Here is a 25197-nt window from a genome sequence, read left to right as displayed (position 1 = left end):
TACTTGTGTTCATGTGCCTGCAATCAATAGAGAAGAATTCAAGAGACTCAAGACTTCAAGAATATTCGTGTATTTGGATAGCTTCTAGATGCAAAATAAAGGGTTTGCACGGTTGAGTCTTGAATCAAAAAATTGGGGAGAAAAGAAATGGAAAAACTGGAAAACCCTATTTCAGTCCACTGGTTATTTTGTTTTTCTTTTTTTAATTATTTTTTTATAAGTGGGTTTAAGTGAACCGAATAATTCAGTTCAGCGCGATTTATTCGCATTTTATACTCAAATTAGAAAAACAAAATATCCCAAATTTTACCTTTTTTTTTTTGGATTCGATCAGAATTTTTCGCATAATTCGGAAAAAATCGAGTCGGCCGAATTGCTAACTAGGGTCTAGCCCCATGAAAAGCAGTGCCTCAAAAAGGCCATTATATTCCATCTGTAGCCAAATTTTACACTCAGTAATAAGCCATGACAGAGATACTAACACGAGACTAACATGTGTTGACAATAACTCCCTCTTAATACATTGATCGTATTTATTTTTGCTCCGACATGTCAGAAGCCCTTTTTGACGAATTCAATGTAATCAAATTTCGATAAAACAAATGGTGTCCCTCTTGCCCCAATAAAATCACATATATTAAAAAGAAATAGAGTCCTCAGTAAAATCTATCACTATAAAAGAAACGAAATTGGTGATGAGTAGAATTTTGATGAGTTTCGTTGTCCTTGGCCCAAATTTTCTCTTTTAAATAGCAACCTTCAAATTTTGGAGGCAAAAACACGGTTAAACCGTTCCCACTACCTTGCTCCTTGTAATATTTAAAAGAAACCTGTAAAACGGCCATATCTACTTAGCACATCTTTACACCTTCCACGTATGAGTGCCACATAATCAATTATGAAAAAATTTCAATATCTACCACCAACAACATGAAAGAGATATCAGTGGGATTTTGGATCGAAAGACTCACTAGAAAAGAAGGATGAAAGAAAAGTGGTAAGAGGGGCTAGGAATAAGAAGTTCTAAAGAGAGCATGAATTAAGGGCCATAAAGAGATGGATATGAGTTGCTAAAAGTTCCATGGACCATTAGGTTCAAGGATTTTAAATTCAATCGCCCAAGTCTGATCCAGGTTGAATCAGAATTGGAAACCGCCTTCCAATCTGGAACCCAGTGATCCGTTCCCAAAAACCTTATATCCGCCGCTCCAGAACATCCGGAATTGGGATCGGTCTGATTCCCATGTTTGAAACCATGATTAGGTTAGTCCATGGAGTTGCACCAGTGAGTATGATCAAACTGGAAGCAGGACCTGCAAGAGAATCTCCTCACAGCGACAGAAACAAAGCCCAAAAAGGAAAAAAAAAAAACTTTATAGGACTCAGTTGCTCAGGGAACATTTTCCTTTATCGCAAATAAATAGGCAATATTCAAAATTTTACCATGAATATTCCCTTTCAACCATTATGTGAAGCGAATCGATTAGGTGCAAGTTGTATGTGTAGGGGAAGGTGAGTGGAGATGCAGGTGTTAATATACAAGAAAAATGAGAATACAATGGGAAATTGCATAATTAATAAATTAACTACCTGATGCTTTGCATAAACTGTACATTGCTTCACTTAAATTGGAGACTACGTACAGACAATGCAGCTTTTTAAGTCAATGCTAACTCTTCTTGTTGCTCAGAAAGCCGGCCTTCACCAGATGGAAGAAGAATCTTTTTTATTTCTTCTGCACCAAGTGTCTCATACTCAAGAAGTGCGTTTGCAAGTGCATGTAATGCCTTCTCATGCTGAAATTTTGTTGAACAAAACAGCTAGTTAGTCCTTACACGGTTACACCACTTGCTTATACAAAGACAACAAAGGGGTGTTCCTAAGTTCCAAAGGTTGCATAAGAGATGACGGATGCAAACAGACGATGGATGCAAACCACATCAAACAAATGAATTCAGAAAATATTTTACTCCTGCAGAGGATTTACCCAACTCTTTCTCCTGAACCAAATTCCCGTGAAAATCTATTTAATCGTCAATCTTTACCATAACATCACCAATTCTAAGCTCCCAGGTCGTTCAGTTCTGATGACTGATGCCCTTAACAGCAACAAGAAGCCAGTCCAATGTTTCTAAGAAAATACTGGGTAATCTATTGCCAGACTCAGCAGATAGACTACTCATATAATGTCAGGCAGAAATAAGTCGAGGACACCAAATATATGTAGACAAAAAGGAAAATCTACAGCTAGCCAACTCAAACACATTATCCAGCTGTGGGTGCAGGTGATCTGCAACAACATGACGTTATCTACACCAAAAACTGACTCAAAGATCCTGACCATTTAATCTGGCTACATTATTTTCCATGGACAGAAATGGAAGCAAGAGTCCTATAAAATGACAAAACACCTAAGGTTAGAATAACACAATCAGGTCAACTTTTGGTCAAAACAATTTCCTAAGTGGGTCCCATACACCTAAACACCCGAAATATGGACAGGTCTACAGGCATCATAGTCAAATGGCAGTGATTCATATTTAATCCAGGTCAACTCGAGCAAAGAACCCCTCGGACCTGTCACTGTCCAAAACCAACCCCCTCCCTAAAAAAGGGCCAAGATACATTCATCATCTGCTTAAGATTTAAAACAGGTATTCAAGGCCTAGACAAAACCAATTTTCACAGCATATTCCAACTAAACTTTGTTTTCAGCTATTCTAAACTAAGGAAATCATATAAGCAAACCTTCTTCAGTAAGCCTTTCACACGATCATATGCTTCTTTCAGGAGTTTCACAACCTGCAAAATTCAAACCATAAATTTAAAAACCTAATATAGAGTATTGACATCATCTAAGAAAACAAAAAACAGAACCAGTCAAACAACTCAAGATCCATGGACATACTTCCGCATCAATGCGTGATTGCATCTCTGACCCTGGTCGCTCTTTAATGTAAACTGGTCCAATAGTTTCGCTCATTCCACAAGTTGATACCTGTCAGAAAAGGTTGACCATAAAATGATACAAAAAATAACGAAAGAATGCTGTCAGTATAGTTAGAGGCTTGCCTAAACATTTGAGAACACACCCAGCTGCATCATTATGGTCTAGGCCAACAGGTGCCTAGTAGATCATTTGCAAAACAACCATTGTGAGCATTTAACGTAAAATTTCAGCCCCCTACCGGCACCTGGGGTGTCAACAATTGCAGGGCTCTGTCCTGCCTTGACCCTGGGGCCCCACCCAACTAATGTAAGATTGCTAGATGGTTTGTGTGCTTTATGGGGCATGGTTGGTTGGCTGCCGAATAATAATACAGTCAAGCCCACTATTTGGCAAAACCGAATCCAAGTCAACAGATTGCCATCACTACTTCCACCCCAAAAAGAAAAAAATTAAATAAATAAAAGAACTCCTTTCTCATAGTCTAATGAACTGAACAGATAAAAATTAAATAAACTTTCAGTACTTGGAACTCATTAATGATCCACAATTAAATTGATGATCCACAATGTGTCGTTAAAATCCTAATAATGGGAAAGACGCCAAGTTCTTGGATATTGTTTTGATTTGGTATTCAGTACTTGGAACTCAGCATGCTATATTTATGTTTTTAGCTTTTATTTGCATGTATATAAAATTTTATGTATTTTAATTTTTATTCACGCTGATTTCATTTTTATTTTTTTTTAATCAAGGCAATTTGCATCTAGGGCCCCAAAATAACGCAGCATTACACCATTACCTAAATGCTTTGACAACCCTAAATACTACCCTTTAAAATTGTGGTAAAACAGGATCTGAAACCAGTACCTGTGATTGCAAAGAGAGGAGAGGAGAGGAGAGAGAGCGTCTGAAGAGAATCCGACCTGCCACGATAGTGAGGCAGATCTGAAGGCCTACATCCATAGGAATAAGGCCAACTGTGGCCTAGTCGGTTGTTGAAGTTCAATTGCTTTTTTTTCTTTCAACGCTTAATTTTATATCATGTTATTTAGTCTTTAGTTTAGTTCAATTGAACCTGGTCCAATGCGGTCCAAATGTTGGTATAATTTAAGTGATTTTATTTCATGTGTTAATTTGTAATAGCCAAAGCTCATAGCCAAGCTTGATTAGGGAGGGAATAATGTAGGACTAGATTTGACAAACCAAACTAGACCCAATACTGCAGGAACTTATAAATCAAAGAACAACCAAAATCCACCAAGTAACCCAACAGCAGTATACTAACAAATCTGGACAGCAGGTTCTAAAACCTTGTAGTCGATCCCAACAGATTCAAGAAAACCTCAACAGTAGAATATTAAACAGCACAGATTAGGTAAAACCAGAATCGACTCCACAAAACAGCAACACCGTGAACTCAGAACTCAGAATTGCAGAAATCAGTTATCACCAGTTGTAGGACTAAATAGTAGCAGAACTGGGATATTAAATAGACAACAGATTTCAGCAAGGCAAAACAGAAACAGGATTCAGATATGGACAAACTTAGCATTCGGCCAGAATTGAAAGAAACTTCATAACTCAAAATCTCCTGGTCTGATTGGTTCCAAATTAAGGTCGAGCCTCCCTCTTAATAAACCCAACAATCGATCAAAAGGGGAGGGCCATCGGCTGGTTGGATCTTCCAAAACAGAGTAGGGGCAGTAGGAAGAAATCTGGAGATTTCCAGAACCAGAATTCAATCACAGTTTCAGATCTTTACCCTGATTTGAAGAACCTTGCAATAAACTTTGAAAAGAAAGAAATAATAATTGAAGAGACCTCTTGGACTTCACGCCGCAAAGAGTCAATTGGATCAAACACCAATTCTTTCAGCCTTGATCAAACACAAGACAACTTTTCATGAAGAAGACAATAGCAACAACCATTATTTTTTTCATCAAAATCATTCTAGGCTTTTAAGAGCCTCCTCTTCTTTATTTATAATGTTAATGGGAGAGGGAATTACATTTTTTTATTAAAGTCATTCTAGGATTTTAGGAGCCTCCTCTTTTTTATTTATAATGTTAATGGAGGGAATTACAAAATAGAAGGGTCCTCAAAAAGGAAACCAAATATTCTCCTAAGTCCTAATACAATAGTTATTAAAAACTGAAATTAAAAACTAACTGAAATTAGAAACTAGTTGAAAAAGGAAGCTAACTACTAATGACTTGACTCAATTAATAACCTGACTCCTAAGAAAACAAATATAACTCAAATCAAACCCAACTAAAAAGGAAACTAACTAGTAATCCCGTACTCAATCTTAGACCCCCCCTTTTAGACCCATAAAAGTGGTCTATTACACTCAAAACACATGGGATCAAAGGCCCAACATGTATGGAACCCAACCCTAGGCTTATTCCCAATAAAACAAGCCTATTTTGGTAATTAATCTGCATCAGGGAATTCCTGTTCCCACTTTGATTCTATGTTCGCATGCCTAGGTTTGTCTAATTATGAGTCGGCTAGGGGGATGTCCTAGCCCAACTCCAAGTTCTTTGTTGGCTTATAAATAAACAATGTGTGGAAGTTTTCTAACCTTAACCACGATTCTGAAATTGAAGCTTGCTGCTGCCACTTGTCTTCTACTGTGAAGATATCCTTGTGAGTGATCAAGGAGGAAGAGTTTGGTGTTTGATCCAATCGACGCCTTGCAATCTGAAGCCCAGATGGATCTATCTTGTGCTCTTTCTCTCCTACTGCTACCAGTTATTGGTTTCTTATTCATATTCTCACGATCTCATGTTAATTTGGAATAGCCAAAGCTCATAGCCAAGCTTGATTAGGGAGGCAATTCCTATTCCCACTTCGATTCTAGGTTCGCATGTCTAGGTTTGTATAATTATGAGTTGGCTAGGGGGATGTCCTAGCCCAACTCCAAGTTCTTTGTTGGTTTATAAATAAACAATGTGGAAGTTTTCTACCCTTAACCACGATTCTGAAATTAAAGCTTGCTGCTGCCACTTGTCTTCTACTGCGAAGATATCCTTGTGAGTGATCAAGGAGGAAGAGATTTGTGTTTGATCCAATCAACGCCTTGCAGTCTAAAGCCCAGATGGATCTAGCTTGTGTTCTTTCTCTCCTACTGCTACTAGTTATTGGTTTCTTATTCATATTCTCACGATTTCCTCCCCCACCCCCAAAAAAAAAAAAATCAGTCATTAACAATTAAGTGTAATCTTAATTTTCTGCAACTAGAACCATAGATTATAGACTTTCAGATACAAGGACTTCTTTGAGATTAATCAGACCAACCACCCGATCATCCTGAGATTTTCAAATGTTCACAAACACCCTAAAGAACACCGCCCCTCCCCTTCTATTGGTTGGATTTGAATATATTTCTGCTTCCCCTATTCTGCCCCTACCTTCCCCCCCCCCAATTAGAACACTGTTTAGATCCCATCACCCATAACCAATTCTGTTTACATGACCTAATTAAGCTACAGATATTAGATTACATCATATCTGAAATCAGTGATTTAATTTCATATTCTAAACCCAAAATTAACCCTACTCCTACTGCCACTACTAGTTGACCGTAACTTCTGCTTTCTCATCCAATTTGGCTGAAACTTTCAGCAGACTCTTCCCCCGTAACCTACTACACACAACCTCACCCACAGCCCCATCCAACCACCTACTGTATTGTTATCTTAAAAAAAACACCGCGGTCTGAACCTAATCCCCTGAGAAAAGATCTTATTTTGGCTACTGATTTGATATTCAAACCAGTACTACATTAGATAGGATTCAGTATATATCCTATCGTGGCTTCCTCCTTTATTTATAAATCATCAAAGTAGAGTCTCGCAGGAAACCTACTAAGCCTCCAACACCTAATTACAATCCAATACAAGGAAATAATGAAGGAAAATAAACACTAATACCAATCACTAAAAACTAAACTCAGACCCAACTTATACACAAGCCTAAACTCTACAATTCAACATCTTACAATAGGAACTACCCTATCGTGAGTAACAATAAACAAAAATGAACCCATGGATGCAGTCAAAATTCATTCCGAGGAAGTTTCACCAACAGAAATTCATGGGAGCTTCAAGATGAGATATTGCAAAAGGTTCAGATGTAAGAATCAAACTCAAACTTCAACATGAATATCATTTCAGAATGAATTAACTATAGCAACAAAACTTGAAATAGAAAAACCATTCTTAGCAAGAACATTGGCCTTGTGATCTCTCACTGAAATCTTGTCATGGCAAGTTATTTAAAACTATGGGAGATACTTGTGACGGAGTATAGGAAGTACCATATATTGTGCAAGCTCGGTTGCTGTAAGAAGATCACTACTTGCTCCAGTTGTGATATGTTCCTGACCAAAGATAAGCTCTTCAGCAACTCTCCCACCCATACACACATCAAGACGTGCCAATAACTGCTTCTTGCTAACTGATGTCTCATCATTTGAGGGAAGCTGTGTAACCATGCCTAACGCAGACCCCCGTGGAATTATTGTTGCCTTGTGAATGGGGTGTGCACCATCGGTGTTGAATGCAACAATTGCATGGCCGCTCTCATGATATGCAGTGAGCTAAAAAGAAATGTATATAGACGTTGTGAAACAATGTTTTGTTGTTAAATGACATGGTTTAGATATCGGTTAGTAAGTCCAACCATGCAGAATGCAAAATCAAACTTAATCAGGAATAAATTGGAGTAATTAATGATACAACAAAACAAATAAATAGATTAATGTTAGAGCTAATAAAGTCCATCAAAAGTTTGCTATACTCATTGACGGCACCCACAAGTCTGAATTTTATAGCATGTCTATAACCAGTTCTTAAAGATACCAAGAAGGTATACACAGATACATCCATGCCAATCTGAAAAGTCAACGAGTGAAGCAGATTTACTTGGAGGGGGGGTCCAACGTTCTGGGCAATAATCAGTATTTAATTGGTTCAAAAGTCCTAGGGAACTACCTTGGATATTTCATATTTCATACTTGCAAACTAAATCAGACGAGTAGGCAGCAGAAAGGAAACAGTTGCCAAGAAAGAATATCAGGAGCAGATGGAAAGACACCAAAACTCAGCTCACAATATTTTCTATGTACCCAAAATAGATTTTGTTGTTGCAAGTGTGGCCTGTAATCTATATTCTCAACAAACCCCGAGCACTTGTAGAAGGACGAGACTAAAGGTCATGGAATGTTTTATGGATGCATCTCCCCCCCCCCCCCCCTCTTCTCAAGCTGTTCCCCTGCTTTCATGGACTCCATTCTTGCAAGTGGAACTTGCCAACCATCAAAAGCATGTGCTAGGTAAGGATTTCAGACAAAAAAATAGGAAGATAGAAATGACTTACAGATCGAGCCTTAGGCCCTTAGCAATAAATAAATAAAAAAATAAGGAAATAGAAAAAGTTGAATTCGGAGGTTTGAAATTCTTCCTTTCTAAAATAACATGGTGGCTCAGATGACTAAGATCCCAAGAACCTCTATGTATGAGCCACCCATGGAAAACCAAAAGGATCTAGGAAGCTTCACCCTTTTTAGTTTCAGTAGAACAAGGTCTTTGAGTAGTTCTTCCCATCCCCTCCCCTTCCAACTTTGCTTTTCAGCCTTTTGAAGAATAATAAGCCTCCTCTACGGGCTTGTAATTCATATCTTAATTAATCAATATATTCCACTATTTCTAAAAACTAATAAAAGATGTTGGAGCAGTACCTTCCGCTACCAATTTGATGGCAAAATATTTAACTTTTGGCCTCAATCGCAACCGAAATGGAAATATTTCAGAGATTCTTTAAATGAAAATTTAATTACTCGACTGTATCCCATTTAGTTGGGGATAAAGCTGAGTTGAGTTAAATGAAAAGCAAAATAATTGTGATTTCAGGCTAAATTTGTTGACATCTCATTCCATGGTTGACCTCATACCCACAGCAAACCTGCCTTGCAGTGAAAACTCTAATTTAGTTATTCAAATGCTGATAAGCTTAGGAAAACCATTGATGTTACTACAGAAATCAGTGAACTGATCTATAAGTCTGAACCCTAGCTTTGACGTTGTCATGAAAATATGCTTACCTTTTTAGATTCTTCTGATAAGAACATTGTTTTCCTCTCAGTACCCATAACTATCCTGTCCTTCGCAAACTCAAGCTGTGCCGCGGTTATCTTCTCAACACCTTCAACAGCAGCTTTAATGGCTGCAATGTTTACCAGGTTCGCCAGATCTAATACAGTAAGAAGAAAAAAAAATGTGCATGTGAGAGAGAGAGAGAGCATCATTCACAAGCTTGCTCCAGATGGCAGAGTACTCCTATGATGCTTGTGTCAGCTCTCTTCATGAGCATGTTCATGATAGCAAGACAAGCTACAATGGTAAGAAAAAAAATATCAGTGCATTAATTGCAACAGAACACAATGTTGAAGGCACACCTGCACCATTGAACCCAGGGGTACCGCGTGCAATTGCTTTGATGTCTACATCATCAGCCAATGGTTTGTCCTGTATATAGAGCTCCAATATCTCTTGGCGACCCCGTACATCAGGACTCGGGACAACAATCTGCAAAGCATTTGCTTAGTTCTGCAGTCAATAATGAATAACCACATAACATTCAATAACCACATAACGTTAAATTAATTCAATTCTAAATGGTAAGACCACAAGACCATGAGGCAAGAGGCACTCTCCATGCACTTGATACTATTTACAACAACTGGATTTTGAATATCAAATGCTGAAAGATGTATGGCTTTCCTGAAAATCCAAGTTTGAGAGCCTTAAGAAAGATTCCTGAACTTTAAGTCAAATAGGATCACAGGCATGTTTTGTCACTGGGGTAATTATAGTACATCCTGGCTGATAAAGGGGAGTAGAGGGCCCTGGAAGCTTTCTCATATTCTACAGTGAATATCATTAGTCTGAGAACATCCCATTTCATTGGATCCCAGCCTCTGCCAACTTATAACCAGTGAGTTAGCCAAGTAGGTATGTATAAACAAGAATTTATATATTGGGCCTTGTAAAATTGTATCGTCTTCATTCTCTCTACTTGTTGTATGCGTTGTATGTGCCACTTATATGTGTTCATGCCATCCATGGCCTTGTCTCTGGACAATATTTATTTTTCCTACTAAAAATTTCCTCACCAACAATCTGAATGACCAAAAAGTTCCAAGTCCATCCACAGATTAATCTTTCCATGATCATAAGTTTGCATTTTCAATGCTCTGGCTCAGAAAATAAAAATGGAGCCATGTTTCTATTCCTGTACTAGCAGGATGTTTCCAAGAAGTTTGCATATAGCTAGATAGATATAACCATGACTGAAGTTTGTGAGCTTCCAATTGATTATTTTTCATAATCATATGACCTTTCCCATAGAATCCAGCACCAAGTCTCCATTAAATTTTTATTTTGGTGTTGATACATAGAGTTCCAATAAATTTTTCATTTCTTGGATCAAATTCAGACATCAAATCCTGCGGACACTCCTTCAAGCACCATTCTAGTTATCTGGAAACCTTAAAAGAACTTACATGTCTGTCGAATCTACCAGGCCTTGTTAAAGCTGGGTCAAGAATATCAGGCAAGTTTGTTGCAGCCATCAATATTATGCCCTACAAATGAAATGCTGCAAGTTTTAGATATTAATGGGAAATGATATAGCAATAAAACAAAATGGTTAGCTTCTTTAAATGTACCTCATTTTGCTCAAAACCGTCCATCTCAACAAGCAGCTGATGCAATGTTTTCTTTGTATGGCCTTCCCATTGCTTCCGAGTGGACCCAACAGCATCTATTTCATCAATGAAAATGATGCATGGTGCCTAGGAATGAGCGTAGAACATAAAAGACACAATTAGCAAAGAAATTCCAGAAGAAGAAGCAAGTTGATGCAGTATTGAAGAGTGGAGACCTACTCACATAGGGGATGAGGGCTACTTAAGCCCGCAATTTCCCTTATAAGTTTCTGTTTTATTTCTTTTGTTTTTTTCGTGTCTGGTTCATTCGGTTGAACCGATGGTTCAGTTTAAGTTGTGTTCCAGTTGTTTGGGACAATTTAAGTTGTTAGCTTTATATTCTTATAAGTAAATTCAGTCTTGTAGTTAAATCCACTACTGATTGGGAACTTCCCTAATTGGTGGTTAGCTCTCTTTCTAATTTTTATCTACAACTCTTGGGCAAGCTTTCTAGACCACAGTTTTGATAATTAACTGCTACTATTGCTGCTCTTCTTCTTCCATGTAGATTCTTGTGTTTGATCAAAAGAAGGGGTTGGTGTATGATCTAATCGACACATTGCGGTGAGAATCCTGGGCGGATCGTCTTTGCTCATGTTCTCTTACTACTACTACACTGCAGTTTCCTGAAGATCTTCTATTGTCATCCAATCACAAATAGGTAAAATTATTCTCAGAATTTTTTGTTTCAGATTTTTTTTTTTCTCAGTTTTCTGTTAACTGGTTCCCCAAGCCAATCACCCACAGCCCAATCCAGCCATCACAAAGCCCCCATCTTTTGATCAAGTCTTCCTCTCACCTAGAAGGGAACTCAATCCAAAATCCAGTTCATTCTGAACTGTGGATCTCCTGCTACTCGACTTCTCCCGTATTCTGTCCTATGTTGATTTAACGCAGTTTTTTCAGACCCTGTTTTGAAAGCAGTAGAAATGCTTTCTGTTCCTGCTTATATATTGACTTGTGGTACTAACTTAATGAATCAAACTACGAAATTATGAAAGAAGGTTATTGAATTCCACCTGAAAAAAGAAACTGCTATCTTACATAACCAATCTGGTTTTATGCTAGGTAGATCCACGACATAAGCTATTTACTTACTCAGGAGGCTCATGGAAGAAGAACAGCATATGGTGTTTGATCAAGATCCTTATACTTGTGTTTGACCAAGATAACCAATTTGGTTGTAAGGAGGATCTCCATATGGTCTTTATTGACCTAGAAAAAGCCTATGACAACGTCCATAGAGAGTTAATCTAGCATGTACTAAAGAAGAGAAAGGTGTTGAGCAAGTATGTGAAAATAATTAAAGAGATGTATGAGGGCGTACTGACTACAGTGAGAACCATGGGAGGTCAAGGTAGCGAATTCCCAATTACAAGTGTGTTACATCAAGGATCAACTTTAAGCCCTTACTTGTTTGCACTTATCACGGATGATTTAAGCAGGAAAGAAGAGGAAGTTGTCTTCCTTTCATCGTTGAACAACTGCACCGCAAGCAAAATTCTCTCTGCTCTCTGCTCTCTGCTGCTACCTAGTTTCATGTCTGAAACTTGAATCAATCTCAAGTACTAATCGTTTTTTAATTTTCTGTCTTGAGAAATAACATATCTTTTTCCTCTTAAATTTAGTTCATCCTATTCAATTTAAACTCCCTTCATGTTTACTCTTTACTTATCCCATTCAGCAACTTGAAAGTCTGACAAAACTCAAATCTTGGTCCAATTGGATATCCTAGGAAGATTCCGAAAGAATTTCCAACACAATCGCAAGGTTCAGGCCACTCCATAATCCACTCGACCTAGGTTTTTCTTCCATCGGAACTAGGGTTTTGGGTGATATAGATTTTCTCAGTAATCCCTAAATTCTGGTTCTTTGTTTTCCTGAAATTTATGATATCGCTTTAAGTCATACCACCAGCTTCTAGTCTTGCCTAATTTGCACATTAGTTCGATATCAACTGGAAAAGATGGGGCTTTTGAAATCGATCAGCATCTCGCTAAAGCTCACAATCAGACTGTCGTCTGCTTTGATTTTGGAATTCCCTTCCCTAGGGCCACAATGAAGCTTGAAAAAAAAAAAAAAAAGTGGGAGAAGAGTGAGATTTGAAGGGTTTCTATAGGGATGACTTTCCAAGAGAGAGAGAGAGAGAGAGAGAGGAGTTTTCCAAGTCTTAAAGGAGGAAACGTGATGAAGGGAGAAAAGAAATTGTTTCTTAATCGCATAAAACTAGTGTTGTGTCATGGCGGTGATGCCTTGCAGCCGTCGGGGAGTTGCAACAGTGAATGGATTTGGGTATTTTTAGGTTAACACTTTTAAAGGGTAAGTTGGACATTTTAACTTCACAGGTTTCAATTGAATTAGTCATAAGAGTAAAATGATCTTTTGATTCAAGCACTAAAAGCAGACTAATACCATCAGGTTTCATGGGGCTTCAAGTAGTAGTTTCAAACTTTAGAAGTGTCAAGCAATTGGACCATAGTACAAGGGGTGTCTAAGTAATTTTCCCTAAAAATAAAGAACTAACAAAGGAACTAACTCTCGTGAGCAAGGATTAAAGTATCGGTATCGGTCGTCGTATCAGTCGGCCAAAATTAAGATACGTATCGGAGGGTATCGTATCGTATCGGAGATACGCTAAGATACGCTAAAGATATGCACATAAATGGATAGGAAACACTTTTTTATACACTTTTGCATAAAAAAATAGTTAAAAAAAGTTATATATAACATGTATTATGCATAAACAGTAAATTGAGAGTATCGCACTAAGAATCTAAGGTTTGCAGTTATCTCATAAATGTAAAATCCTTGTTCCCAACCTTGATTTCCACTTTAGTTAGAGAAAAAAATGGTTGGCAGCAACTTTGGAACAAAAACACCTCAAAAAATTGTTTTTCTAAAAAATTACCCATTTTGGCCATTTTATGACCGTATCGGTGTGCATCGATCGCTACGCACCGATACGTATCGATACATACCGAAACGTACATTTCACTTCAATTTTGAATTTTTCATAGAGTATCGGTACGTATCGGTGCGTATCGGTGTGTATTGTAAGATACGTATCGATACAAAAGGGTTTTAAAAATTTCATGTATCGTATCGGTAAGGACCGATACGGATACGTATCGGCCGATACGGTACGATACGGACCGATACTTTAAACCATGCTCGTGAGTCACTCAACCACAACAAAGCAAATAGGCTCGGTAATCGAAGTGAACAGCAATCAAAGCAACCACCAATTGCATAATAGAAGTCGTTGATGAATCCACGTTTATGCAACTGATACGATGAAAAGTTGAAACCTGACTTCCCTCGTTTGTGGACTTCAACTCAAGCTTCTGAAATGGGCCGCTGTTAGGATCATGATAGAAGCCATTGATGGAGCCATCGCTTAGGGAAGCAGCAATAATCAAGAAGAACACACTACTGCCAGACAATCCAGCAGAACAACAAAACTCCAGAGTAGCAGAAACTAAACCTTCACAAAACCCAATGGAAAAAGGGGGGCAATACCACGTGTCCAAAACAAGCACAGGGAAGATAGTAAACCAAAACAGAAACTCAACCAACATCAGAAACAGCAGAAAATCAATAACAGGGAAAGAGTACCACCATTGAACAAAGATCAAAGAATATCAGAAAACAAAATTCTTGATCTTCTTCTTCGACCAGCAGAGCAACCAACCCTTGGCAGATTTGATAGCAAACAAAACCTAGCAAATTGTTGGAACAGAATATGATAGTCAAATCAATGGTTGTCTTCAATCTCCGAAACCCTAGACAGCGGCAAGAGGGATCCCAAAGCAGCAAATGAAACCAGATAAGAAAACCTTTTTTCCCGACTTGCGGAGACCTTCCCTCTTCTCATACTTTCAGAATTCATCCCACAGCAGCAAGCCAAGCTAGCCAGCAAGACCTTCCTTCGTCTCAGGGCTCTGATACCATGTAACAAATCTAAGCCTAACAAACCAGGACCTGTAGAGGAGAAGAAGAGTAGAGAGAAACAATGGAGAAGATGCTGAACCACAATAGACTCAGACAGTGTGTCCATCGGGGTGCTCTGCCTTGTTTATCTAGTAAAACAATCCTAGTAGGAGTTTACATGGGACAAAACTCAACCTAGACTTATCTAACTAGGAACACTAGTGACAACAAAATATAACCCAACAAGGACTCTCCCCTGTGGTAGTACACTAGTACATATCTTAACACATACTAATACCCCTGAGGTGTTTACACGGTTCTCACATATATTAGTTTCTATATTTAACTTTGTCCTAGTAAGAATGACGTCTCCCACTTTAGTCCCTAACAATGTTCTGGAGAAACTGTAATCTCAGATGATCTTCAAGCATTTGAAGCCTCTATATTCTATGGAGCTAGCATTTCCATAACTTCATTCCGATTTATGAGAACCATTAAGAAATTCAGATTCTATCAGATCCCATCACCTTTTACATCCCTAGGAGCAAGTATTAAAGTATCGGTCGTCGTATCGGTTGGGCCATTTTAAGAGACGCATTGGAGAGTATCGTATAGTATTAGAGATACGCAAAATACGCTAAAGATATGCACAGAAATGGACAAGATACACATGGAAATACACTTTTGCATTAAATTAAAAAAAAAATAAGAAAAAAAAAAAGAGAGATAAATAAACAATATATAACATGTATCATGCATAAACTATATTGAGAGAAAAGTGCATTCAATTGAAATTGTTATAAAGGATGAGGTTTCTTACATGTAGTAATAGTCTATTGTCAACTTTTTGAGAAATTTCAAAATCTAAGAACAAATTGATGCAATAATTCATGTTTCATGCAAGGTTTTAGTTTGTTTTACCTAAATCTACTCAAAAATAGCAAAAAACAGAAGTAAAACAAAGATTTACGGAAAAAAATTTGAGTTTTTTCAACTTACCTATTTTGCACTATGTTTAGCTTCAATGGATGATTTTTTATGCTTCAATCTCTAAACATCAGTTTGATTGTAGATGATTCAAAGCCCAAGTCCAAGAAAAGAAAGGGAGATCAATTGTGCAGTTGTGCTTCAAATTTTGGAAACTTAAGTACTGCCAGTGAGAAAAACATTGGCTCTGTTTTGAAAGTGAAATGGGTTCTGCAGATACGTATCAATGCGTATCGATATACACTTCCATTTTTTTAAAGTGTATTGTATTGGTATCGACCAATATGATACAGACCGATACTTTAAACCATGCCTAGGAGTACACGCAGATTTTCACCTATTACACGGTTGCTATTTTCCCATCTGGAGTTATTGCATCACAATAGAACATGCTTTCATCCAACACACAGTCATGTTTTAGCCCTGATATAAATAAGATCCATTTCAATTTGGAAACAAATGCCAATACAACAGCGGGTTGTTTCAAGATTAAGCACCAATAACAGAAGCAAAAACAATAATTGCAAAAAGGATTTTGTGCAGCACAAGTAGGAAGGGCTTTTTGCGCATCCCTGTCTCATTGTGCCACTTGGATAACGTGGCTACTCCGACTGTTGGATAGAGAACATGGTCCAGATTATCAACTTGTCAAATCTCAGTCTAATTCAATCTAACATCCCCACAGTGTATTGACACGCATCCTTGCATATGTCCATGCATGCCTACTGGTACTTTGACCATTACCGTGCATTATCCCAACTCCTGGATTTTCCAAAGCTCAATTTTGCCACTTGGAAAACTCTGTTTGGGATGAAATTTGATATCTGAGCAGAGAACTTTGGGGTCTACCTGTCCACATAATTTGGGCTCCACCCAAACTGCCATGTAGCAGATATTTGGGGCTCCATGGCCAAGGTGGGCCCTGCAGGAACCAAGAGCTCAAAAGTTTTCTTAAGATGAAATTAAAAGAATAGATAGTTCACCCAATTACAGACGGTATTAACCAACTGCCATAAAGTTGTAAAAATTAAATATAAGAATCAGAGATTAATCTCACACTTGAAGCAAATGAAATTTCCATACGATCATTGAAGAATTTTGAAAAATTATTTTATAAAAGAAACCATGTAAAACAGAGTTCATCAGTCAGAAAATAAGAACCTTCTTCTTAGCAGCTTGAAATAATGACCGTACACGCCGAGCACCAACCCCAACAAACCTGGCGTACAAAATTAACATGACAAGAGTTTATACTAATGAACAACAAAAATAATTACAACCTAGACACCTAGTCATGTAACACTCCGCTTTTTTGTGCACAAGTGTTCCAGAAAAAATATTGTTATATACTTATATCTCAGGGTGTGTATGGTTGCCTTCCTGGAGACCGTGGGAAAAGAGAACTGAAGAAAATCTAAGGATAGGGTCATTTGGTTATCATGTCTGACAAATTATATGCCAAAATTGAGAAACTCATCCCATCCCCCACACCTTGTCCTACCCTTCCCATGGGAAACTGGGGGAAGAGAAATCAGATAAGGCACAACCTCTCTTATTTCCCATGTACCTAGTTGTAATAGCTTGGGAACCAAACAACCAAAAAAAAATGCTTTCTGTTTAATTTTCTTTTAGTTTTCCTCCATCAGCCAAACAAGCTTGGGGGAGACAGTGCTTTTCTTTTCTTCTCCTTTTCCTCTTCTTTTGCCCAAGGTAACAAAATAATCATAACGCTTCCATAAGGATGATGGCTTACTTCATACTTGGCAACCATATGGCCCCATTTTTATTGAAAATGACATGCAATTCTAAGAAAACATATTTTTTTGTTTTGGGTAAATAAGGTTTAAATTGTACATACAAATAGAGGCTTCTTTTTTTTTGGTGGGGGGGGGGTGTTGGGGAGCTCAGCCATATATATTAGAAAAGTTAAATAAGCAGCTTAGGCTGTGTTTGGTAGCCACGAGAAGAAAAGAAAAGAGTACAATTGGTTTAAGAATTTCTCGTTGTGCTTAGCATGTCCTGATCCAAGAGAAGATTCAGTTTTTGAATTTCAAAATTCCCCTAGGGAATTGTGAAATTTTCTTTTGCTCCCAAAAAAAAATCTTGCCAAAAACACAAGAAAACATGAGAAAATACAAAAACTTTTTATTCCTTTTCTTTTCTTTTCTTCTCTTCTAATGGTAACCAAACACACATACTTTTTTTATTTTCTCACCATTTCATTTCTTTTCTTCTCTTTTCTTTTCCTTTCTTTTCTAGATTCATTTTTCTTTTCTTTTCTTCTCTTGGCTACCAAACATAGCCTTAGTTCTTAATATAATGAATATGCCAAATCCTCATTCAACTTCAAACTGCACAAATCCTGCTCCAGTATCAAGGATCGGAAAATACTTTCAAGATGCGGTTGATTTAAAGTGATGGTGGTGATACAGTTAACATTAGATCAGCTGGACATAGGAAGAGTTGTTGAGTTTCTAATCAGTTGTTCTAGGTACTGTGGAAAATTTTAATAGCTTCAACACAGTAAAGAATAGGAGTCATTTTAATTCATTCATTTAAGTTGACTTCCTTTAATGCAGTCCTAGATAAGTCCTTTGCCAATTTTATCAAGGACAGAAGTTTGTAGGAAGGCAATAAAATATGGGATGTAAGATCGGAAACACATGCAGGTTGCTATAAAGCACAAGTATTGATTGTTCCTGCATAAAATCATTAAGCTACTAACAGGAGCTAGGCTATTTTTGCTGATGTTTTGATGCTATAATTAATGCTATGCAGAAATGGGCTGTTGTCTTCTCTTTTGTCTTCTTTTTAGCTCCCGCTCCTTGGTTAAAATTCCAAGTTCTGCTCTCCATTTTTGAAGTCTGGATTTATAAAAAAACTGAGTTGCTGTTGTTGTTGTGATTTATAAAAGAACTTTCTTTGCATTATTCTCACAGTTCTCCATGATATTACACAAACAGAACCACTTAAATCTAATTACATTTGAAAAATCTTCAATTATGATCAAGATTTTTATGTTATTCAATTGAAATCCACTAGCCTACTAGCAAGTTGGTTTACTCTTTAGAAATCACCCCTATGTCCCTTTGTTCAAGAGAGATCTACACTTTGTCTAGGTCCAACTACCTTGCATTTCAAGCTCGATTGATTTCATTCAGCTAGTTTTCTTTGAATTCTGCCATCAAGCCCTAACCATAAACCCCCATTTATTCCATAATTTTAATCTCTCTTTAATTGGTCCGAACCCTAGATTACCTAGCAATTGAAACTGATATCTAATTGCACCTTACAATCCCTAATTTAGTTGAAGGATTTATTATCCATCACTCGGACTTTTGGAATGGACTGTAAGGAGCTGTATTTCCTATGGCTAAGCTAAATGTTTGGGGTAATTACATAGTTACATGATACATCTAATGCTTGTGCTACTTGCGTGTATTTCCATTTCTCATGGTGATTTTTCATGAAGAGGTTCACATGAACCAATCAACAAGTCATGTCTCAGAGAGTAAATCTACAAGGTACATGAACTTAGAAGGGAAATTTATTAGCCAAAACAACCTAGGCAGATGTGGCTGCATGATGCAACCACACAGGCGCACATGCAGAATTGCTGCAGCCTCTAGCTCAGGCCTATTCAAAATTCAACGACTGTTCTCGCCTGGCCCATGCTCTGTATCCCTTTCAGTGCTTCATATCCAACCACTTGACACAGAAGAATCGGGTTCGGCCATCCTATGGCCTAATTATCCAGTAAAATATGAGATCTTCTCCTACTACCACTCATCCACCTCCTTATCAGCCTTCTTCATCCATACAAAGTATCCAAAAGACTCCACATTGCCGTTTGTTTCACATATTTAAACTCATTCTCCTTTTCTCATATATTCTCTTGGCTTCATTGGTTTCTGCTCATAACAATATCCGCATTTCAGCTGAGTTCAACTTGTGATTTTTCAGGAAGGAAATAAAACAGTGGCTCTAAAAGCATAACAACAGATGCAAGTCCTCATTCTTTTAGCAGGCATATATTAGCAGGGAAGGAGGAAATGCATAACAAGAGTGACCATCTCAGAGTAGTTTAAGTATCAGTAAAAGTGTAAAACCATGTTTGCTCGTCCATATGCCAGTAGAAACACTATTGTGTTAGTTACGGAGTACGTAAGATGCATTTTCCCCTCCTCTGATTCCAGAACATAATACTTTTTCTTTTATTAATTGGCAGCTAAAACTTTCTAGACTCGCAATTAAAAAGAAAAAACTTACATTTCCTCAAACTCAGAACCAGCTCTGTAGAAAAAAGGTACACCCGCTTCTCCAGCAATGGCCTTCACAGATCCAGATGCAACAAGTGGACATAAGTTATAATCCAGCAAAATGCATATAGATTTAGAAACCAATGTATGCATGCATATTGAAATACCTCCAATCTAAGTTTAATAACAATCAAAATAAACATCTGACTGCCAGAAAAATTAATGCGGCAACCAATTTCAGACATAGAGGACATTGCACCAAAATGCTAGCAATCCCAACTTAAAGAGACTCAACTCAAACAGAAAAAGCTATCACACATGCAAATGAACACATACTTTGGCAAGCAGAGTCTTTCCAGTTCCAGGTGCTCCAGTCAAAAGAATTCCCTACAAATCAAAACAAATTAAATTCAAATGATAGCAAAAGTAATCAACAGAAGAAAAGACTATGGGAAATGCACAATGGCAGAGGCATAATTTATTGACTCATGAGGAACTAACAAAGGAATTACTTCCCAACAGGAAGTATCAATGGTTGAAGAATCAATAAGAAAAAATGTTTAGTAACCAAAGGAACAAAGAAACCAAAAATAAAATTATCTTTGTGATTCAATTTCAATTTTAAATGGTAACATAAACCTAGCCATGAAGAGCTATACATGAACATCAAAGCCCACAGCCTGCCGTAATGCCAAATGTAAACCAAATTCTTTGAAAGGAAAGGAGGTGAGGGAAGAAAGAAAGGATTAGATGTGTTTGTGTGCATTAAGGATTAGATTGTTTTTGTGTGCATTGGTGGGCCAACCAAGATTCAGTTACTAATGGAACTTTCAATCTTATAGTCCTGCTGGAGATAACAGTAATAATCAAGCTAATATGCTAGCAAACAAAATGAATTGGATTTTAGCTTAAAATTGTTAGCCGTAACATACATTATTGAGAAAAATTAAGATGTCGACAAACCTTAGGCAACTTTCCCCCAAGGCGAGTGAACTTTGCAGGGTTTTTCAGGTATTCCACTACTTCCTCGAGTTCCTGTTTTGCATCATCACAACCTTTTACATCTTTGAAGGTTTTTACATTCTGCAAAAAAGATAATTAATCAGTCAAAAGAAGAATGTCTCAATTATGCATTGGAAGAGTGCCAAGAGAGAGAGAATGAATGACAGTAATAACTTATTTATTGACATGCATGATCAGACTCACACAACCATCAAAGTTTTACATAACCAGTGCTATGACTTGCAAACATTCTCAGTATTTACAAAGAGATGCTATGACAGATTGTAAATAATTCACCAATTCTTGATCCTGTAACTCAAACTCAAATCAAAACAGTAAGAAATACAAAATTAAGTGAGATTACTATAATGACATAAAAAATCCAATAGGAAATCACAAACTGAAAGCAGTAAATTTAAGTGTTTAAAAAACAGAGTATCGACTATCTACCTTCTCTGGCATAACTTCTTTGTTCAACTCCTTTGGAGCATATGAAGAACTTGAGCCCACACCAGATGCACCTATCCCACCTAAACTACCAACATATTTTTGAAGTGCAGCTGCACCCATCACCCTGGCAACAAATCTTGTAGTTAACAAATAATTAACAACTCAAGATTCCATGTAAGTTCGGACTTCTACAACCAGCAAAGTCAAAAGTGCAAAGTTTCAATTGTAACATTCGTATTCCTGGCGGGAACTCACCTAATGAGTTACCACCAGAAGATTGTTACAAAATTGAACAGAAGAAACAGTCTCCAAATGCAACAATAGCAGAAGTAGAAAACATAGCCAAAGAATAAACAACAACATTTGGATAGACTTCAATGAATGAAATAAACGAAATTTTACAGAAATAACGTACCACATCAGACCAACAACAACAGTAAACAAGATAGTTGAGATGAGCTCCTGTGCTATACGTGCTGATCGGTTTGACGCTTTAGGATCAACCTAATACATGTAAACAGTCAAGCTCTGGATCACAAAACTGAATTGCAGTGCACGACTTGATTTCAGTAGTTCTTGCGGAGATAACATAAACATGTACAATCCTATGACCACTATTGGTGTTTCTAACACCCTTTTTTTTCCAATCCTAAAAGTCAGCAAGAAAATTTTGCTTGTCTATTATTCCATACCATCACAACATGCAATGGCTGCTTCTCTGAAATTCCAGGGCTGCAAAAGGGCTCATCCATGTTTCCCGATGCACGCTGCTTCAACTCTTGCAACTACAAGTGCAGAAAGTTAACAATCAGTGGTGATGATCCTTCTTGGAAAAAAATTAATAAGAGAAAAAGGAAGAAAATATTTTAAAAAAAATGATAAGAAAAGAGAGCCGATGGTAGACAGATACAGGTCTACAACAGCAATATGATACTAAAAATAATAGTAGAGGCAGTTTGTCAAAAACGACAGAACACATTTGAACTTTGAAGTAACGCAAACTTATGTATCCAAATCATGGGTCGGCTCCATAAGTTCATTTTTTCTACCTCTTCCTGACCAATGGCATTTTTCCCCATTAGTCACCATTGTCAGAGTGTGCAGCGTGGGTTGCTGGCCCATGGACATCCATGGAACAAGTGTACCGTGGAATATCCTAACATAGTTAGATTAGTCTTTATCTATTATCCCTTTAATTGTTTCCTTTCGTAATTAGGACTTACGCTTAGCTAGTTGTTTGCTTTCAATGTAACCAAACTTCTTTCCCTAGTAGGATTCCTACTAAGCCCATGTATTCAGAATCGTATATATTTGTGGCTGGTGTGATAGAAGGGATTGCACTTCTTCTCTCTCTTCTCTCTCTCTCTCTCTCTCTCTCTCTCTCTCTCTCTCTTTTTACATTTCTGGTTTGCTGGTTTACTAAGCACTGGTATTTTACAACCATGAAAGTTGTTTTCATTTTGTGATGTAATCAACGGTAGCTAACAATTGAAACACAAAACTGAGATCCAAAGAACAAAAATTAAAAGGTAAAATGGGACACAGTTCTCTTCATTTTAAAGCTATAAAGAAAGGGGGAAGATGGGTGATTTTGTACAGGAGGGAGGGATATAGATAAATGGGAAATAAAAAAGAGAATAAAACATGCATTGAGCTTAAAAGAAACCAGCACTTATAAACGCAGGTATATTTTGCTAAACATTACAAACAAAAATGTGGCACATATGGAACCAACAAGAAAAGTAACATCCCACAGTGATCGACCAACTACATATGCAATTAAACTAAAAAAAGAAAAAAAGAAAAAAGCAATAGCAAGGAAAAGTCAACACTACCAATGTAGGAAGACCAGACGGCTTTCCAGATCCCTCATCTGGAAGATATTCTGCTATAGCATTGGTAACCACCAGAGCTCGAAGATATTCAGCCACTCCTCTGCTATCTACGACATGATCCCTTTCTTCAAAACGCTTGATTACAGACTCAGGACTTCCATGAAAAATGAAAACACTAACCTCATAAGCTTCTGAACACAAAGTATCAGCATATAAAGATCTAAAAGAACCCTTCAAACATATAAGTTCTGTCATTTCAGCATACAATTACAACATTTCCTTTTTCAATTTAGTAATCTGAGAGACCTGAACCAATCCAACTGCGGACCTACCACTTAATGCACCTAATACAGCTGCAACAGTAACTGATAAAGAGAAGATTCAAGCTAAAAGTCAAAAAACAACCAAATTTGATGGTCCTTTCTACAATATAAATCACCCTTTCTTTTCCTTTTCCTTTTCCTCTTTTTTTTGGGGGGGAGTGGGGACAAGCATAATGTAAATCACCTGACATTACATTTTCCATAACGTTCGCTACTATATTCTTCTCACTATAGCTCCACATGCAGATGCAGTACTACAGCATGGTGGATTAATGCTTCCAAAACTCAGAAGTTATAATCAAATGCAAGAATGAAGTAGCAAACTTGTGAGCTGCAACGAGGGAATGATAAAACAAATAAATGAAAAAGCAAATTAAAGAATATAAAGTTGCCGAGCGAACCTGTGCTTGTTGAGCTCAGCCAACAGAGCATTTTGCTTTGCCGCGTCTTTTGGATTTGCATCAGCTTCAGCAAGAAGACGTTCCAACCGCTTCTCCTGCGGCCAAAACGGCCACCAATTCAACCATTCTGAAGGTGCAAGCTTTTCGAATCCCTTCCTTACCGACGCCAATACTCCAACTAGAAACACCATCAATGGAAATTTGCTGACCATTTTTCCTTTCTCTACTGGACTACCAGATTCTGTGACTACTTCCACTTCGGGAAGGAGTTCCCTAGCTGTCACTGCTTCTACGACTGAGACCTCCGGTTCCTTTTTTGAATCCTCACTACCTAATTCCCCGGAGAAATCTCCATTCTGAAAATTTTCTGTATCCAAAATCATCTCGTTCCCGGATAAGTTCGATCCAGTGCTTGAATTCGTGTTTTCAGACTGCAATGCATGGATTATTAAATGACGGTGCCGGTGATTTCGGGATTTCCAGTGACGAGATTTAGAAGATGATAATGAAAGACATGTAAAATAATTGTAGTTAAGAATATTAGTAGTGGAAAGGCGAGGATGTTTTGGATAACATAAATGAGAACATGAAGGTCTGCAAAGAAGAGAAGCTTGAAGAGCAGTCATGGCGAATAATTAGGGTTTGTAAATTCCAAACTGAAACACTATCTCTTTCAATTCTCCTTCCCTCTCTGCAAAATTGAGGCAACGTTCGAGCTTCTTGGCCACACGATCCGGAGTGAGAGGGAAGGAGTGTAGAGAAAGATTAGAGGAAAACCGAAAACCTTATCTCGATTAATAGTGGAGCAAGGGTTTGAGCTTAATCAGTTCGTTGACTAAGAATGTGCGCGCGCGCACTAAATCACTTATAAACTCTGTGTGGTGTATATGTCGTCTTCTTCTTCTTCTTCTTCCTCTTCTTCTCTGGTTTCTCTCTCCTCGCCATCTGAGGGCGCACAAAAATCTTTCGTAGCATTTGTACCATGCGGCTTTTCGTGTAACCGCCATGAATGACCTTGAAAAGGAATCTTTCGTAGAATTTGTACCACCGGCTGTGTTTGGGTTTTTTTTTGGGAAAATTACATGATTAGTATAAAAACAGACTATATTACCGTGCTCATGCTCTTAAGATACCTCCATACGATCTTCCAATGGTGGCATCATGATAAAATGATATGATCTTCAAGGATAGTGGACAATCTAGGTAGGTCAATTGTCATTTTCATTTTTTCCTTTATGTGCTAACTAGGCCTCTCGCATCCGGGGGCAAATAAGGACCCACTAAGGTAC

At 37.6% G+C, this 25197-nt stretch overlaps 1 protein-coding gene across 1 annotated transcript; it reads right to left on the bottom strand.

Annotated features, from left to right (window-relative positions):
• Positions 1 to 1386: 1386 nt before the first annotated feature.
• Positions 1387 to 24910, bottom strand: LOC122061819 (ATP-dependent zinc metalloprotease FTSH 11, chloroplastic/mitochondrial-like). Its single transcript, XM_042625308.1, has 17 exons — positions 23909 to 24910; positions 23185 to 23338; positions 22042 to 22134; positions 21765 to 21853; positions 21350 to 21473; positions 20861 to 20980; positions 20234 to 20284; positions 19908 to 19969; positions 16800 to 16857; positions 10683 to 10808; positions 10518 to 10598; positions 9411 to 9540; positions 9057 to 9205; positions 7272 to 7553; positions 2909 to 2998; positions 2749 to 2802; positions 1387 to 1796 (listed from the first exon to the last, which is right to left on the bottom strand). The coding sequence occupies exons 1-17, from the start codon at positions 24532 to 24534 to the stop codon at positions 1659 to 1661; spliced, it is 2427 nt and encodes an 808-aa protein (XP_042481242.1). The 5' UTR covers positions 24535 to 24910; the 3' UTR covers positions 1387 to 1658.
• Positions 24911 to 25197: the final 287 nt, after the last annotated feature.

This window comes from Macadamia integrifolia, chromosome 14 (genome assembly GCF_013358625.1).
Source record: "Macadamia integrifolia cultivar HAES 741 chromosome 14, SCU_Mint_v3, whole genome shotgun sequence".
Classification (NCBI taxonomy): domain Eukaryota; kingdom Viridiplantae; phylum Streptophyta; class Magnoliopsida; order Proteales; family Proteaceae; genus Macadamia; species Macadamia integrifolia.
Note: the sequence above shows the minus strand (reverse complement) of the source record. Positions and strands in the feature narration are given on the sequence as shown.